This window comes from Brassica napus, chromosome C9, assembly GCF_020379485.1.
Source record: "Brassica napus cultivar Da-Ae chromosome C9, Da-Ae, whole genome shotgun sequence".
NCBI classification, from domain to species: domain Eukaryota; kingdom Viridiplantae; phylum Streptophyta; class Magnoliopsida; order Brassicales; family Brassicaceae; genus Brassica; species Brassica napus.
The window spans coordinates 43,206,372-43,224,813 of NC_063452.1; the positions used below are offsets into that span (position 1 = coordinate 43,206,372).

An 18,442-nucleotide genomic window follows, 5' to 3' on the forward strand; every position below is an offset into this window, starting at 1 on the left:
GAGGTAACTTTTTTTTCGGAAATTAAAATTAATGTTTATCTAGTTCTTGATTCAGTTTTTTTTTTTGAGTTGTCAAGTAATTTTGGAAGATGTTATACATATTTAGGATTGCCTTCCTAATTTTTGTTGTACTTGCACAGACTGACACAACTCCATTTCATGAGACGGCTTCCAGACAAGGTGAAGCCAATACAGATCAAGCAGATGAACAACTTAACAATGAGGCAAGTATAATTTTGAAAACTGTTGGTATTTATAAAATTATGAATTTGGTTGTACTTCAATTAATTTTTGGAAGTTCTTGTACGTGTTCATAATCCCATTCCTGACTTCAGGATACACGAGAGCCTATGAATGAGATCACGAAAGAGACACCTGGTTCTCCAATAGCTCAACAGAATATTGAGACTCCAGTCCTTACTCCAATTCAGACGCAACAGGTACATTCTTTAAAAAATTGGACTTTTCAAGTAATTTTTGGAAGCCCTTGTACGTGTTCATGAAACCATTCCTGAATTCAGGAGACTCACGAGCTTATGAATGAGAACATTTCACCAAACATTCAGGAGACTCACGAGCAAAATAAGGTATTACTTTTATTTTAAAACCTTTAATAAATATAAAGCAACTATCAAAATGACTGGATATCCTTGAATCTAAACCATCACAGGATGTAGAAAGCAGAGTTCAAAATACCTTTGAGATCGGAGCAAATGTGGAGATTTCATCACAAGATGACAATACTTGTCATAAATGGTATCCAGGAAATGTGTTGGCAACATATTTGGTTGATGGGGTTGAGATGGTGAAAGTTGAGTACTCCGCACCGTCTCTGGACGAAAAGAAGAGGAAAAGGAGTGTTGAGACACGTGTATCAATTGACAGAATACGTCCTCAACCACCACCTGAGAGACCTGGAGCGAAGAAAAGTTATGAGCTAATGGATGACGTAGAGGTGTTCGACAATGGTGCCTGGTGCGCTGGAAAAGTTAAAGTCATTTTGTTTGATGGCACGTGTTTTGTCTCTTTGAACAATTCTACTGAACAAATTTACTTCAACCATTCTGAGATGCGAAAACCAAGAAAATGGGTAGATGGTGTTTGGAAGATGACAGAAAAGGTAAAACAAATGCCTTGGATAACTTGAATTGAAAAATAATGTCATTTGTTTAATATCTCGGTATTGTTTTTCAGATAGAAGAAGAGCAGACGCAGAGTGTGAATCCAAGTGAAGGAGATGGTGATAAAAAGGTATGAAATATTTATACATCATACTAGGAATTAAGATATAAATGTATCTGAATTTTTGTCATTCAAAAAGGGGAAGGCGAAGGCTGTCGCTTGTAAGAAGAAGAAGAAAGCAAATGCTCAGCCAGTAGATTTGCTTCCTTTTCTACAGCGAGAAGAGAAGAGGCCAATACGACCTAGAAACCCTCCTATGCCTGTAACACCTGAGGTAATCCTTCCAATTGATCCATTTGTGACACCTGAATTTCCTCGGTTTTCAAGGCTTGCACACTGGATGGATCTACGGGGCATATATCGTGTGTAAGCAACTTTTTGTCCTTGCATAAATATTCCTAATTTATTTTGTAAAAGTTTCGATTGATACTAGTTAATTTTATCAACTACAGACCGTTTTATATCAATGGAAGAGAAATTGAAAAAGAGTTCTTTCAAAAAATGGACGATGCAGAAAAGAATCTCAACAAAGAGGTAATCAACACTCTGTTCTGTCTTCTATTTATTTAATGTTAATAATTAATGTGGTTCTGGATGATGCAATGTGATTAGGAAAAGGATATGATTGAGTTTTGTATTTACAAACTCTGTTTCGATTCTTATTGAGTGGTAATAATGCTTTGTGGATATTTGATTGTGTCATATGTTTAGGAAGAGGTTGAGTTGAGCTATGTTAGATGTCCATGTTATAGCAGTTCTATATGAAGTTTCTAACTATATTGTTACATTGGCAGCACATAAATGTTGCATTTGAAATGCTAAATTGTAAGAGGGTTGAGCAAGGTGCTTGGTTCCGCAACAACAATCTTCCAGCAGCATGCTTTGTACCAGTCAGATTCTTAGAAGTGGTTGGGTACGCTTATGAATCTGTCAGGAAGCCACATAAGAAAAAACAAACGTTATTGGAGGGCTGTGTAGGCGAACTTGTGAAAGGTTTAATACATCCAAAGAAGGTATGGCTGGAAGATGTTGATGTTATATATGGTGTCATTGAAGATAAGTTGAGCTATCACTATATTGGGGTGGAGATACAATTGATTGATAACACAATCACACTCTTCCATTGTGGTCTTCCAAAAGCAAATATCAAACGTGCTCTTAATCAAATCCAAGAACTGGCAGGTAAAAACTCTTTGTGATTTATTAATTTTATCATTCAGTGTAGAAAAATCAGTTTTATTTATATTGTTACATTGATTATGGATAGGATTGTGAAAGTATGCGTATCCTGAAAAAAGAATTTTAGCTAATTTAGAAAATAAAAGTTTGTCTCTTGCTGCTTGTGCTTGTGATGCATTTTTACATATTCATTTTGTTGTCTGTTGGTGATTAATTTATTGTATAATTTTGGGTATTTATGACAGTGTTGATTAGTGCCATAAAGATGGAACTTCTTGGTGAAGAGGTTAATTTCGAAGATATCAGTCCATTTCAAGTTAAGTTTGCAGAAGGGCTTCCAAAGACAAAATTTCCATACAACTGTGGTATTTTTGTTGTGAAGATGCTGGAATGCAGGTCACTGGGATTGAAGAGCATGGCTAATATAAATGATGAAACTGCGATGGACTTACGAAGCAAGCTATGTTGTGAGATCTTCGACCAGTTTATGGATAAAGATTTCCAGGAAGGTCAAAGGAAGTGAAAATGTCATATTTGTTCTGTTTTTTACTCTGTTTTTCTACTTTGACGTTAATTATCCCTAACGTTTAAGTTTAAGTTTGTAATGAATTATCCCTAACGTTTTTTTCATTTAGATTGTTATTGAAAATTTTTTAGGATGTCTTGATGAATTGTCAAATGCTTATGGTACTTTTAGGATGGGTTTCCAGAAAAAGAGTGAGAAAGCAAAATGCACCATAGCCTAGCAAATTCCTTTAAAGTTTACAAAAAAAATGAAAAAGAATGTGATCCGATGTCAATTGAACTCGTGAACTCTCGAAGATGAATCAAAGTGTGCAACGTTGTGCCAATGTTATACTTGCCAAATATAATAAAACGAATATAACTTTTGAATATTTAATTAAAAAAGAAAAAAATGTGAGTATACACAACGGGGATCGAACACGGCTTATTGTGTGATAAGGGTACACTAAGAGTAGAAGGGCTTGCCACTAGGCTATGGTGGATATTCGATAACAGTGTAAATGTGAATTTATTTAATCACCGACGATAGATTTATATAATCTGGATATCATTTTAGGTATTCAGGATAGCTTTCCAAAAACAAATTCCTTTAATGTTTACAAAAAAAATGAAAAAGAATGTGATCCGATTTGGATTGAACTCGTGAACTCTCGAAAGATGAATAAAAGTGTGCTAGGCTTAGGTGAATCATCTGATATATGTGTCCACATAAATGAATTTAACCGCATTTTATGTCAAATTCAGGATGGCTTTCCAGAAACGAATATGAAACCGAGATTAGCCAGATATAAGACCACTAATCCTCTACATTTTAATCAGTGTTTTTGTTTTGTTTTGACTGAAACACAAAACAAAAGAAGATGATAACATGAGATTACTCATAATGTGGTTTCTTAAAATAAATCATAATGTGGTTTCTTAAAACAAATCATAATGTGGTTTCTTAAAACATAAGCTTTAAAACATAAAAAAAGAGAAGATCATAACATGAGATTACTCATCCAACAGCCACTTTTCCTCAAGCTTACACCAATCAGGAACTTTGACCTTCACATCAGCAAGCATTCCATCCGCTTCCATGAGTTCTTCTTTGAGTTTTTCCAACTCAGCAGTGAAGTCAAATTTCCTTTAGCCTTAATAATCTCTTCAAGCAACTCGATTTGGAAGCAATGGAATTTGCTTTGCTGGCTGCCTGATGCCATTCAATTTCAGATAGCCTGTGTTCGTTGGACAAACGAAGAAGAGCCATGTAACGTTCCACAGTTTCCGCCTTTCCTTTGTTGAAACCATCGGAAGCATCAGATCCGTAAACCTCCTTTATGGGACGCTTCATCATCTTCTTTGACCCTTCCATTGAAACTTGATGAATGAGAAAAGAATAAACACAGAAGAAATGAAAGTCAGTAAAAGAGAGATATGATATCTTCCCTTGTGTATATAGAACGAAAAGTAACCCTTCGATTACTATAAAATGGTTTAGAAAGCAACCTTTCGATTATTGAACGGTTACTGAGATAAATGATGTCTGTTTTAGAAAGGAACCGTTAAAAAAAAAACTGATTCCGAGGGGAATCGAACCCAGGTCGAGACAAGTGTATAAGTTTCGAAAGATAGGTGGTTTAGCCGCTAGGCCGAGGAGAATCATCTGGTAGATTTTTCCACATAAACATATTTAACCGTACAAATTGTGATTAGCAAAATTTGGTGAAAAAAAATAAAAATATACACATCTCCCAGGATTCGAACCTGAAATGTCTGGGAGGAAAGGCGGAATAAGGTATACCACTAGATCAAGTGTGTTTCAACCGTTAGGTGAAGTAAGTAACAGAATATATTTCTTTTATCTGTATTCAACTATAATTTTTAAAAAAAATCTGATTCCAAGGGGTATCGAAACTAGGTCGGGACAAGTGTTTCAGATTTGGAAAGATAGGTGGTGTAGCCGCTAGGCTGAGGTGAATCATCTGATATATGTGTCCACATAGATGAATTTAACCGCAAACGTTATATTATAAACTTTGGAAAGAAACTCTGAGTTTCAGGATGGGATTCCAGAATAGTTGAATATTACTGTGTTTCTTTCTAGCAAAGAAATTTGAACTAAAATTGAAATGAGATCAAAAGATAAGATTGTATAGTACAAAAAATAAGGAAATTTCAAATTGTGATTTGGAGTTTTGGAGAGTAATGCATTAAAACCTAGGTTGTATATTACAAAAATCAAATTTTCCATCAGCTTTGATAATATCTTCAAGCAACTCGATGTCGTTTGGAAGAGACTCTTCGATTCCTGAGATATATGCTTGAACAAAAAAAAAAAATCAACCATTACTCGTAGGAGAGTCGAACCCGGGTCGAACAAATGTTTCGGTATCATAGGTTTGGTGGTTTAGCCGCTAGGCTGAGGAGAATCATCTGTTAGTTGCTTCCACATAATTGAATTTAGCCATACAATTTATAGTATAATACATTGGAAAGATCTTTGATAGTTCAGGATGGGCTTCCAGAGTATGCATGAATAATATACATGAATATTAGTGTGCTTCTTTCTTAAACTAGAAAAAAAATGAAATGAGATCAAAACTAAGGATTAATATCTACATATTTGGAAAATTTGATAATGTGATTTGCAAATTTTGGAGGAAAAAAATATATATATACACATCTACTAGGATTCGAACCTGGAGATGACTAGGAGGAAAGAGAGAATTAAGGTGTAGTAGCCACTAGGCCAAGTTGATTTCAGTCATTACATGTTGTAAGTAAAGTAATATATTTCTTTTATTTTTATTCAACTTAAATTTTTTTAAAAACTCTGACTAGTATGGGCATCGAACCCGGGTCGAGTCAAGCATTACAATTTCGACAGATAAGTGTTTTAGCCGCTAGACCAAGGAGAATCATCTGTTACACTTTTCCACATAAATATTCTTAACAGAAAATGTTGTATTATAAACCTTGGAAAGGAACTCGGAATTTCTAGATGGGATTCCAGAATAGTTGAATATTACTGTGTTTTTTTCTAGCAAAGAAGTTTAAACTAAGAATTGAAATGAGATCAAAAGATAATGTTGTATATTACAAAATTTGGAAGAAATCATACTTATTCGGGATAGGGTTCCAAAAGAAAAAATGTATATGGTCTGGTGCATATCATGTAACCATCAAATAGCCAACATCCAAATAATAATCAATAAAAATGTAGAACTTCATCCTATAGGCCTCTCGCATGTGCTCTTGTTGTGCCCTCCTGTGCCACATCTGCTGCACTTGTGGGACTGAGATTTAGATCCAGGAACCCCAAACTCGCCAACGGATCTCTTTCTCTTTGTAGGAGGGCGTCCACTTTTCTTTTTGGTAGCTGGAGGTGGGCAAGACAGTTCATCAATATTCTCTGGATAGGTGGACGTTGACAACTCTCCACCAGGATGTATGCTTTCAGCATAAGCTTTAGCCCACGTTTCTGTCAAGTGAGAAGCATCAACAAAAAGGTTTTCATCTCTCTTGATATGCTTAGCAGCAGCGATGGCATGGATGCAGGGGATCTTGTCAATGTCGAAAACATTACATGTGCAATGCCGCTTCTCCAAGTCAACAACAAACTTCATTGTTTCATTCTTCACCTCAAACTCGCTTCGATCAACTTGATACACATTCAACAACATTGCGGCCCCTAACCTAGATACCAATTTCTGCACAACTTTTGGAGTAACCAGGTGCTTATGTTTCGCAGCCGCTTCGCGTCGCTCAAAAAACCAAGTGGTCATCGTCAATCTGATAGTTTCAAGGAGAGAGATAATGGGCAACTCACGAGGCATCCTCAACATAGAATTGAGAGACTCTGCAATGTTGGTAGTCATGATATTATACCTGTTCGCAGGCGCATAGCTTCGTGCCCACTTCCTAAAATCAGAATCTTCCAGATACTTAGCCAATTCAGGACATTTATCCTTTATGTCCTTGAAGATTAACCAGAACTCGTGACACGTATAGGCATCAGCAGCGCTTTCCACCAGAGGTAGCAACCCAGTCTTCGCATATGTAGGAGTGATGTTGCGGAGCAGATGGATCCTGCAAATTCCATGGTGAGATAAGGGATATACATCCTCCAACGCTGAAGAAATGGAGTTAGCCCTGTCTGATACAAAAACAAGATCCGAAGCGTCCGGGATCTTCTGGCTCAAACCTCTAAAGAACCATTTCCAAGAGGCGCCATTTTCTGCGTCAACCACTGCAAAGGCGAGAGGATATAGATGATAATTCCCATCTTGAGCACAAGCTGCCAATAAAGTCCCATTGAATTTTCCCTTCAGAAATGTACCATCTACTGCAATAACTCTCCTCATCAATGAGAATCCCCTTATCGAAGGACCAAAAGCCACAAATGCATACTTGAACTTTCCTGCAGCATCCACATGTTGATAAGTCAAGGAACCAGGGTTTGTTTCTGTGATTTTATACAACCACCTAGACAAATTGTAATAGCTGTCTTCAGGAGTCCCTCTAACCAAAATCTGAGCTTCTTCTCTCACTCTCCAAGCTTGTTTGTAATTGATGTGAACACCATGCAGCATCCTGACCTGTTCAATGATCTGTTTCGGTTTGAGACCTTCCTTTTTTTCTCCATAATTGCTGCAAATCAAAGAACCCAACAACTTTGCAGATGCTTGTCTGTGGTTGGCTTTCCTGTGTGTTGTATCGCATGTATGCTCATGAACATACTTTTTAACAACGAAAAAATCTGAAAGAGGTAGCTTGATAGCACGCATCCTCCACGTGCAATTTTCATCAACACAACTCAAAAGCACTCTTAACTTGTTAGAAGAGACAGTCTTGTACTCAAACTTCCACTCTAAAGCCCATTTCTTCATCCTCAACATCAACTCTCTCTTTGTCTTAAAATAGCTATTCACCTTAATATCGCCAGCTCCTCTCGTGGTTGGTGAAAGTCCAATATGGACAGGGCTAAAATCTGGAAGAGCATTCAGAGGAACTGTAGAAACACCTTCATATAGAAGACTCTGCAAAAGTCGAGTAGTTCTGTAAGGCATAATACTTGATTATGAAGCATATCATGCAAACACAAACAGAAAAAGGGAATTAGGGACAATGTACCTGTTTTTCTATCTGCACAGTAGAAAGAATCACTGGATTGGCATTCAATGGAACAGTAGAAGCAAATGTATCAGAAGCTTGAGTGTTACAGCTAGCTGGATCAGTACTAAACTGCAAAAGTCCAATATGGACAGGGCTAAAATCTGGAAGAGCATTCAGAGGAACTGTAGAAACACCTTCATATAGAAGACTCTGCAAAAGTCAAGTAGTTCTGTAAGGCATAATACTTGATTATGAAGCATATCATGCAAACACAAACAGAAAAAGGGAATTAGGGACAATGCACCTGTTTTTCTCTCTGCACAGTAGAAAGAATCATTAGATTGGCATTCAGTGGAACAGTAGAAGCAAATGTATCAGAAGCTTGAGTGTTACAGCTAGCTGGATCAGTACTAACCTGCAAAAGTCGAGTAGTTCTGATAGCATAATACTTGATTATGAAGCATATCATGCAAACACAAACAGAAAAAGGGAATTAGGGACAATGTACTTGTTTTTCTCTCTGCACAGTAGAAAGAATCACTGGATTGGCATTCAATGGAACAGTAGAAGCAAATGTATCAGAAGCTTGAGTGTTACAGCTAGCTGGATCAGTACTTACCTGCAAAAGTCGAGTAGTTCTGTAAGGCATAATACTTGATTAGGAAGCATATCCTGAAAAGTCTAAGGAAGAAAAAAACCATACAAACCTTAACACACAAACGACAAGTTCCATCAAATGCTCTAGTCTTGGAAATGAAAGTTCTGAGCTGACGAGTATTACCTATCGAGAGTGGGGGGAAACTTTCAATAATACATTTCATATCCAATGAAATACCATAACTCAAACTGATTTCTTCCTCTTTAACACTAAACTCTTCAGAGACAATCTTCATCAAATCTTCATACAGTAGATCTTCTTCTATGGAAATGATTGATGCATTACTCTTCAAATCAACAAGAAACTCCCACTGGAGAGATTCTTTTGAGATCCATTGTCCACAGATGCACAAAACTTCCATTGTTCTACAAAATCAACAAATGAATAATATATAACAAAAACTAGATAATGTATAACAAAATGAAATGATTCAAACCTTAATCAAATCAGACACACGAGAGAGAGAATGAGATGAATAGACGTAGAAACGACAGATCAATTGAGAAACGACGACGACGACGATAAATAAACGGAGAGACGATGACGACGGATCAACGGAGAGGCGAAGACGACGACGGAGAGACGACGAAGACGACGACGACGGAGAGACGACGAAGATGACGACGACGGAGAGACGACGAAGATGACGAAGATGACGACGACGGAGAGACGACGACGGAGAGACGACGAGGGAGAGACGGCGACGACAAAAGACAGCGATGAGGAGAAGAAGAAGCGATGAAACGAGGACGGCGACAATTGATTTCAAATTTTTCTTTTTAATTACTTAAAGAAGAGGGCATAAGGGTAAATTACCCCTTTAGTGAAACCTATTTTTGTGATTTCTGATCCTGAGTGCTAGTTTGGGGAGGAAAACTTTGTTTGGTGTTCTTTGTGTCATTTTCTCTTTATTTATTCTTCTCAAACAATTTCAGCCGTTAAATCACATAATAACTCTTACGTTGCTGTAATCAGTGTGGGCGTCATGACGTACTAAATCAGACGCCTTTGAAAAAGCAACGTAATACTAAATCTTGTAGACTTGTAATCATTTCAGCTGAGGTCTGAGAATCAAAAGGAAAAAGAGAGATGGTAAAAGCAGTTCAAGCGGGACAGATCAAGTAGATCATGCAGATCAAGCAGGACAAGTGCAGATCAAGCAGGACAAGTGCAGATCAAGCGGATCATGCAGGAGAGAACCAGATCAAACCGATCAAATAATTTATTATAACTTATGAATGACAAAATCATTTAAAAACTATATCTCATATATTAAAACAATAAAAATGACACCTAGATATCTAAACAAATATCTTAGATGTTATAGTATCGCCTGAAATACCTGTAAATGTTTTATAAGATGCTTATACTTCTTTTATTTTCTTATTTAAAAAATTAAAAATTATATGACAAAAAATAATAAGTAGAAAATAATAATTTTGTATTGTTAAAGTTGTAAATAAAATAAAAATATTATATTCATAAAATTAGATAAATATATTTTTAAAGTTATGTGTTGTAACAAAGTTATTTATTGACCAAACAAAAAAAAAGCAGATCAACACTACCAAATGTTGGCGGGTGAACTGCTTTTACAAACAGAAAAGAGTGAATGGTAAATGCAGTGCGGGAGAACTGCATGTGCAGGAGAACTGCACTTGTCCCGCTCCTCCATTCGGACACTTTGGCTTCGAATGGTAAAAGCAGTTCAAGCGAGACAGATCAAGCAGATCATGCAGATCAAGCAGGACAAGTGCAGATCAAGCAGGACAAGTGCAGATCAAGCGGATCATGCAGGAGAGAACCAGATCAAACCGATCAAATAATTTATTATAACTTATGAATGACAAAATCATTTAAAAACTATATATCATATATTAAAACAATAAAAATGACACCTAGATATCTAAACAAATATCTGAGATGTTATAGTATCGCCCGAAATACCTGTAAATGTTTTATAAGATGCTTATACTTCTTTTATTTTCTTATTTAAAAAATTAAAAATTATATGACAAAAAATAATAAGTAGAAAATAATAATTTTGTATTGTTAAAGTTGTAAATAAAATAAAAATATTATATTCATAAAATTAGATAAATATATTTTTAAAGTTATGTGTTGTAACAAAGTTATTTATTGACCAAACAAAAAAAAAAGCAGATCAACACTACTAAATGTTGGCGGGTGAGATCTGCATGCAGATCTCCTGCTTTTTCCACAAAAAGACAAAAAAATATTGAACTGCATGCAGATCTCCCGCTTGAACTGCTTTTACAAACAGAAAAGAGTGAATGGTAAATGCAGTGCGGAAGAACTGCATGTGCAGGAGAACTGCACTTGTCCCGCTCCTCCATTCGGACACTTTGTCTCCAAAGGAAACTCAAAATCATAAGCATAAGTATGTATACCCCTTGGCATCATGAAAAATTGTCATTTAGCGAGACGTACATGCCTGTGACTACAAATTTGTCTTAGAACTAGGTAGTAGTATAGGTTTGTGATGCAACAAGAGCAATAACTGATGATGGTAATGATTTTGATGATGGCACAGTGTTTTTTTTTTGGGAACGAACGGTTATGGCACAGTGTTAACCCCACACACATATATATATATGTAGGCATAGACTATACACACGTGAAATGAAAACGCATAATGGTAATAATATGTACCACAAGAGGGACTGAGTTTACTTGTATATATTATCGACAAATTTTTAATATATTTGATCATTTTATATATACATATGTAATGTTTATTGTTGTTATTATATAATTTTTTTTTGATGGACTGGATCAATTTTTATTAAAAATTATGGAACTAAAATATAATTAATATATCATGGGCTAATCGGATTGAACATTAAACAAATTATGACACAAAAACCTTATTTTTTTTACCGAACACATTCTTGTAAAAAATGAACAGTACTGTTTTCACAGTTGAATTATTTTGACTTTTATCTTCCATATGATTTTGAAAGGTTTGAGATCAACCATTGAATTGATACATGTCATTTTAAGGAAAACTTACATTTTTGTAATTTAAAGTCATTTTAAAAAATTCAAAATATAATATATAAGAAAAAATATAACATATAAAGTTTCCTCATTTTTATAATTTAAAATCATTTAAAAAAAAATTAAATATAACATATAAGGTTTCCTCATTTTTGTAATTTAAAGTCATTTTAAAAAATTTAAAATATAACATATAAGAAAAAATCTAATTTTTTTTATTATATGGTTAATATGATTGTTTAATTTTTTTAGTAATATAAAATTAAACAAAATGAAGAAGGATGCAAACATTGTTATCAAATCTTTATTATTCATAGTCATTAATTACCATATATATGTTAATCATATTAGGTAATTCCGTAGCTTTTATTTAAGGAAAAAAATATACGCTTCTTATATTTTGAGTTAATATAATGTTTCCTAATAATTAGATTTGGACCAACATTTTTTCAATTGATTTTTAAGCTGCAACGTAAGATAAATTGCATACCTAATTAAGTGACACCTAATCAAGGTTTTTTTTAATTAATAAAAACTTAAAGTTACAACTTTTTAAATGGTTGTTAATATATTGAAGATTATTAATTATGTCTCTTTCTAAAAATAGAAAAACGAAAGCCATCCTTCTAAAAAATGAGGTGGATTGTTGTACAGAACCTGAACTTGAGAGTTGTCCGTTCGTCAGCCTGCCCATCATAGTCACCATCCCCGTTTTAAAATCCTTGATCGCAACTACTTCATCTTTGTGATTATTTAATATCTTAACTGTTAAACAATGCATGACGTTAATCCGAAATGTCACTTTTATTCTTTGAAGATATTAACAACACGCGCAAGCATATTATTTTAATCTTTAGATAGCAAGAAAAAGCTTATTTGATAGACTTATTAAACCAGTGGACACCAAGTACACAAGTACTTTATACTTGTAACTTGGTATTAAAGCTTGAAACTTTGTATACGCGATTGTAATCCGAGAGAAGTTATAAATGTCCAACGAGTGTCTTCTCTTATAAGTCAACATTAGCTAGAAACATAAAACGAACAAGTCTACTCTACATACACGTGTTGCACTGGATCATCTTTAACTGCATTTTTTTTTAACTTATCTTTAGTTGCATGAATTAGTAAGCACAATATACGTTTAGCTAATTATGCAATCATCAGAAATGAGCGACCAAACTTTTTATTCTCGAAAATTCGGAATAGTTTGTCTTGGAAACCTATGCATAAACGCAGAGCGAATTCTAAAATTTAGAAAGTTATAAATAATTATAGATTAATGTTTTTTTTTAATAATTTGGAGGTTATGCGATTTGTGTGTAAATTTTTTAAAAGTCTGAAAATGAAAACGAATATTTCATCCAGTTGTGCCATAACTAATTCGATAACTACCATATTTATTCCCAAAATGTTGTCTTTGGTCGTTAGATAGCAAGAGATTGCTCATAACTGGAACTGGTTTTCAATTTCTATTGATAGACTTATTAAACCACTGTATTACATTAGAAAGTACTTATACTTGTTACTTGGTATTAAAACTTGAAATTTTGTGTACGTGATGTGATATTGTAAACCGAGAGAAGTTATAAATTAACATTAACGAACAGCTCTACATACGCGTCGTGTTACATTGGATCATCTTTTATTGCATAAATTACGAGCCACATACGGTTAGCTAGTAATGGGCAATCATCTAAACAGGTTACCATACGTTTTACTATCGGAAATACGCCATAGTTTAATTCTAGAAACCTATGCATAACCCGGTTATGATAACCGCCATATCAAATCTGCCTTGGCATCAAGACGAAACCAATGTACATAAAAGGCTATCGATTAATTGAATTCATTATGTCGGATTATATACGATTGACACAACGTGTTCAGTGCCCAGTGTCATGGGAAATATCAATATAGTGACACCATGAAATTAACATGATGATAAACATTAATACATAACGACGATAGCTTTTACATACGTTAAGTAGTCCACATAACACTTTTCTTAACTTAAACTAACAGGGACGATACACTTAAAAGCTACATAATTAAACGAAAAATCAAGCTAGGGGGCATATTATTAAGCTCCTCTATCACACTTAGATATATCATAACCGTCACATAACGACGATAGCTTTTACATACGTTAAGTAGTCCACATAACACTTTTCTTAACTTAAACTAACAGGGACGATACACTTAAAAGCTACATAATTAAACGAAAAATCAAGCTAGGGGGCATATTATTAAGCTCCTCTATCACACTTAGATATATCATAACCGTCCTAGGATTTTTTTTAAGAAAAGCTTGAAGGGAACACACTTATATGTAGTTAACGCCTCTTTTGATTAGTAATTCCATACGCAATCTAGTCCACCATTAAGTAGACCAGCCTTTGTCTCGTTCTCTTCCGCGGTTGTCTGTAGCCAGTAGTTCATTCCGGTGCCACCGTGGGAAGAAGGCAAATTAACGGAGGGGGTCATGGTCGATGCAGAAGACGAACCAAAGTAAGGAAAGTGATTGAAGTTCTCTTGGAACGACCTTATGTTAGATAGAGTTGAAACGTTTCTAGAGACAAAACGAGAAAAATGGTCAAACCCAGGCGGAGCAGGCGGTAGAAGATGGTTGAATGAGTCAACGTTAACATCTAAGCCTGAGGCAGTAGTAGTCGTGGCAGTGGAGAAACAGGACACGTGCTCGGTTATCGCAGTGGCTGTGAGGGTTGTATTGCTGCTACGGCTGTTGTAGGAGTAGCAGCTGTCGGTATAGCCGAGTGTTGTGGTGGGGTCAAATAGAGGAGGGAGTGAGACGGAGGAAGGAGAGCTTGGTTGCTCACGGTAGTTTGTGGAGATTGAGGGTACTTTCGTCTTTTTAGATCCACCGGTACAGCTGCTTACGATAGCACTTGCTTCTCCCCCGGAGGCCCCGGTATTGGCTAAACCGGTTTTCTTGAAAACCCTAGAGATCACCCATTCGTCCTGAGGGAGTAAAAAGAAATTTGGGAGAATAACATCAAGTAAAATTAATTAAAAGAAAAGGGTCCTAAAATAGACTTACTGAAATTTTAATATTTAATGTATATCAGAAAATCCTGAAATGTCAGAAAATCCTGAATATGGGTTTACGATTTGGGTTTCGCATTGAGCTTTCCAAAAGTAGGATGTATTTATTTTTTATTTTGTCAAAAAGTTAAAAAATTTCATGCTTTAAGAAAACACCATTATGATTTAAATCCCAAGAAATAAACCAACAGATCTTTTCTATTTTATGATCCATGATGATCTCACTTCAACCCTAATAAATAGCCTTGCTTTTTCAGCTATCGATATTAAATGCAGAAAAAAGCAAAACAAGAACTCAACGTTACCGATAATGTCATACTCTTAGAAAACAAAATAAAAAAGCAAAAGATTATACTAATTTATTAATCAGAGATAAAAAAAGGTTTCCAGTAAAAAAATAATAAAAAGGTTACAAATTTAATTAAAATACCTTTGAGCTTCTAGAGATGAAATGATAAGAGAATTTGCCTTCAAGACGATATTCATGCATAACCCAATTAGTTTTCTCTCCTTTAGGAGCTCTTCCTTTATAAAAGACAAGAGTCTTCTTCATCCCAACAAGTGCACAAGTCTTTGAACTATAGATCTCTCGGTCTTTTCCGGTAGCTTTCCAGTAACCAGCCTCCGTTGCTCTGTTCGTTCTCAATCCCGTCGGATACTTCCGGTCACGGAGGCTGAAAAAGTACCATTCTTTCTCTCCCATCTTAGCTTTCCCTAAAAAGTTCATTTGAGAGTGGTTCAATTAGTGAAAACTAAAGCTTCAAAAAAAATGACAAGAAATATATGTTAGTAAGTTAAGTTGGTTTGTTTTCACTTACCGGGAAGTTGCCAAGGCTCGCACTTGTTGAGATCAACCTCTGCAATGGCGCGGCTTGAGAAGCAACCGTCAAGAACCTTGCGGAGGAGGTAATGGGTGATGAGTTCTTCATCTGTGGGATGAAACCTGAAACCTGGCGGAAGATATTGGCTGTCTCCGCCGTGGTCATAGTGGTAAAGTGGAATGTCCATGAAGAACTGATGTTAAAACTTTTTGGGAGAGAAATATTAAACCCTAAGGAGACACAAACTGTTTTGAAGGGGAGGATGTGGTTATAATGTCGATGATATTTTATTTTGTTTATTAGTATATTTTTATACATTGGGATTTGATAGAACAAAAACGGCGAAATATATGGAGTTTTTTGTAGTTAAATTAACAAAAAAAGATCGTAGAGACAATAATTGTAATAAAAAGACAGGTACTTTTTTCTTTTTTTTTTGGAAACAGGTACGTCTATTCTCTCATAGGAATCTGGGGTTTTCTCTACCTTGTCTTGTAGTAAAGAGAGCAAAGCCAAAAGTAGATTATTACATCACTTTTTAGTTTATCTATAGTTTGTTTTATAGAGTCGAGGGTTTTTAATTAAACGAATTAAAAACCCAAATTAATCATGAAGCGTCCGTGTTTTTTATTATCTGAGTATGCGTGCGTGCATGAGAAAAAGTGCAGTGGTATTCCCTGTCAGTGATGAAAATATAAGAGATGATGCAGATTGTATCTTTGTCTACGATCTTGTTTTTATTATATTGTTATTATTGCGTTTGGGAACCATACTCTATTATTAATTGTGCATACAACGACTAATCGAAACAATAGTACTGTGCACTTGTAGTAAGGGATTATTAGACGCGCACACTAGTAATTTGGACAATGAAGAGTTTTCTTTTTATTTTAATTAAAATTTGGATATTATATAGATAAGGCTGTTTCAAATCTTGGAGTGTCAGCATAGTACATGATTAAAATTATCAAAAAATTGACAGAGATTTCGTTACTACACGCCACCACCTTCTCCACCTTTCACCTCTCTGCCTTTTTCTTTTCTTTTATCTAGACTTTGTTTTCATTGAATTGACTTAAGCCATACTCTGTTTTCATTTCCCACTTTCTTTTGTCATGTGATGGGTTTGTAATATGTATTGGCTTCAAATTTGTAAGATCAGAGAGAAAAAACATATAATTATTTTTGAGTTTTATGAATGTCATTGCAAGATTTAACAATAATTGAACTAAACATACCAAATAGAATATAGGGCCCCTAGAATATATTGCTGCAGGCCGTTTTTTAGGTTTGTTTGATCATTATTTATATAATATTGATATTTAGTTTGGTTATACTTTTTCAACCTTATATAAATTTTATACACGTGTTTAGGGCAGTGATAAGATACATCACAATTTCATTTGCCTGTCATAATTAATAGTTTTTATGTGCAAAACCTCGTAAAACGACATAAGTTTGGATCTTCAAGGAAAAAGAATCTTGACACAACATAAAAGCAAAAGAGTATCTCCAATCCTTTTCATTTTATTTGAAATTAAAAAAAAAATAGAAAAGGATTGGAAACTTTTTTTTTTGTCAATTAAGAGTTAAATTTACTCTAATTCCATTTTATAATAGAATAAAAAATGTGTTCACTCTGTCTACGAAACCTATTAGTTGTTCTACTTAAAAAAAAAGTTTTATATTGGAAATGTTCTAACTAACCTATTAGTTGTTCTACTTAAAAAAAATAGTTTTATATTGGAAATGTTCTAACTAGTTGTGAAACACTCCATTGAGTCAGTTGCAAAAAAAAAAAAAACACTCCATTGAGTATTTCACAAATATAACGATAATACTTGCAAAAGACTACTTCCAAATGGTGAAAATGGTGTATAGACCGAAGTATTGACCAACTTTCTCTAGAGAATTTGAATGATATAAAAAAAATTTCCACACTTTAAGGATTCAACATATACAGAAGGCACATAAAAATGACGTGATGCAATTGGGATCTACTTTCAGATGCGATGTATGTTAGCTCAGTGCCTCGATTTAATTATTTGATTGAATTCTATTTCTGCATAATTAGTGTCATATTGACAAAAAATAATAATATATTTGTTACTAATTAGTTAAGTAATTAACTATTAAATGACAACAATTTAAGATAATGAGATGTGTTACAAGAGTTATTTAATTAAGAAAATAAACACATATAAAATAATAACTAAATATTTATAGTAAAATATTATGTGTACTGAAATAATTTATTTATATCTGTTATCTAAATATTATAATATATTAAATAATAAATCTCTTATTTTGAAATAATTTTATTGTAATTTATTTTTATGTACTAATATTATATAATAATTATTATTTGTATTTTAAATATTAAATAATAACAAAATTATAATTTGTAATATAATAATATAAAATATTCTTAGTGTGAAGTTTGGTGTTGTGGTTGAAGACTTGTTTTTAAATGTTGAAGCTACATTAAAATAATATAATTTTCATATTAAAATAGTGTTATGAATCGAAGAAGAAATAAGCTATAATTCTTTTCATAGAAACTAATGCGTGAGGATTAATTTTTTATCCGTGGAACATTTCTATAAAACTATTTAGAGAAAAGAAACAAAACCACTACAAGAAAAATACGTTTTAATAGCAGACCAGGATAGCGTTTTTTCGCTTTCTGCTATGGTTGATATATTCGTTAGTTTTAGATAGCGTTTGTATTTTTGGAAACGCTATGATTGAGCGGCATCAATCGAAACGCTATGATAGCATACATTTAATACACTACAAGAAAACAGCGACATACTGAGGGAAAAAATCGTCGGTATGTCGTCGGAATAACGTTATTCCGACGACATACCGACGAAACAAGTCCTCGGAAATA

At 34.3% G+C, this 18,442-nt stretch overlaps 3 protein-coding genes across 3 annotated transcripts; 1 reads left to right on the forward strand and 2 right to left on the reverse strand.

The window, feature by feature from the left end:
* Positions 1-38: 38 nt before the first annotated feature.
* LOC125592975 lies at positions 39-3,020 on the forward strand. Its single transcript, XM_048768744.1, has 3 exons — positions 39-1,548; positions 1,635-1,716; positions 1,977-3,020. The coding sequence occupies exons 1-3, from the start codon at positions 1,439-1,441 to the stop codon at positions 2,379-2,381; spliced, it is 597 nt and encodes a 198-aa protein (XP_048624701.1). The 5' UTR covers positions 39-1,438; the 3' UTR covers positions 2,382-3,020.
* Positions 3,021-6,095: 3,075 nt separating this feature from the next.
* Positions 6,096-9,002, reverse strand: LOC125592670. Its single transcript, XM_048768017.1, has 6 exons — positions 8,819-9,002; positions 8,691-8,764; positions 8,492-8,602; positions 8,288-8,398; positions 8,091-8,193; positions 6,096-7,891 (listed from the first exon to the last, which is right to left on the reverse strand). Exons 1-6 carry the CDS (start codon positions 9,000-9,002, stop codon positions 6,096-6,098), a joined length of 2,379 nt encoding a protein of 792 aa, XP_048623974.1.
* A 4,545-nt stretch (positions 9,003-13,547) lies between these two features.
* Positions 13,548-15,878, reverse strand: LOC106435470 (protein CUP-SHAPED COTYLEDON 2). Its single transcript, XM_013876368.3, has 3 exons — positions 15,547-15,878; positions 15,159-15,442; positions 13,548-14,644 (listed from the first exon to the last, which is right to left on the reverse strand). Exons 1-3 carry the CDS (start codon positions 15,734-15,736, stop codon positions 14,015-14,017), a joined length of 1,104 nt encoding a protein of 367 aa, XP_013731822.1. The 5' UTR covers positions 15,737-15,878; the 3' UTR covers positions 13,548-14,014.
* Positions 15,879-18,442: the final 2,564 nt, after the last annotated feature.

What these genes read in the sequence shown, in the direction of transcription:
- LOC125592975 (XM_048768744.1), top strand. Translation starts at nt 1,439, where the DNA reads ATGCCTGTAACACCTGAGGTAATCCTTCCAATTGATCCATTTGTGACA. An exon ending in CTACGGGGCATATATCGTGT is followed by an intron (nt 1,549 to 1,634) that starts GTAAGCAACTTT and finishes TATCAACTACAG; the next exon opens with ACCGTTTTATATCAATGGAA. An exon ending in AAAAGAATCTCAACAAAGAG is followed by an intron (nt 1,717 to 1,976) that starts GTAATCAACACT and finishes TTACATTGGCAG; the next exon opens with CACATAAATGTTGCATTTGA.
- LOC125592670 (XM_048768017.1), bottom strand. Translation starts at nt 9,002, where the DNA reads ATGGAAGTTTTGTGCATCTGTGGACAATGGATCTCAAAAGAATCTCTC. An exon ending in CTTGTCGTTTGTGTGTTAAG is followed by an intron (nt 8,603 to 8,690) that starts GTTTGTATGGTT and finishes CGACTTTTGCAG; the next exon opens with GTAAGTACTGATCCAGCTAG. An exon ending in CTGTGCAGAGAGAAAAACAA is followed by an intron (nt 8,399 to 8,491) that starts GTACATTGTCCC and finishes CGACTTTTGCAG; the next exon opens with GTTAGTACTGATCCAGCTAG.
- LOC106435470 (XM_013876368.3), bottom strand. Translation starts at nt 15,736, where the DNA reads ATGGACATTCCACTTTACCACTATGACCACGGCGGAGACAGCCAATAT. An exon ending in CGAGCCTTGGCAACTTCCCG is followed by an intron (nt 15,443 to 15,546) that starts GTAAGTGAAAAC and finishes TGAACTTTTTAG; the next exon opens with GGAAAGCTAAGATGGGAGAG. An exon ending in TCATCTCTAGAAGCTCAAAG is followed by an intron (nt 14,645 to 15,158) that starts GTATTTTAATTA and finishes TTACTCCCTCAG; the next exon opens with GACGAATGGGTGATCTCTAG.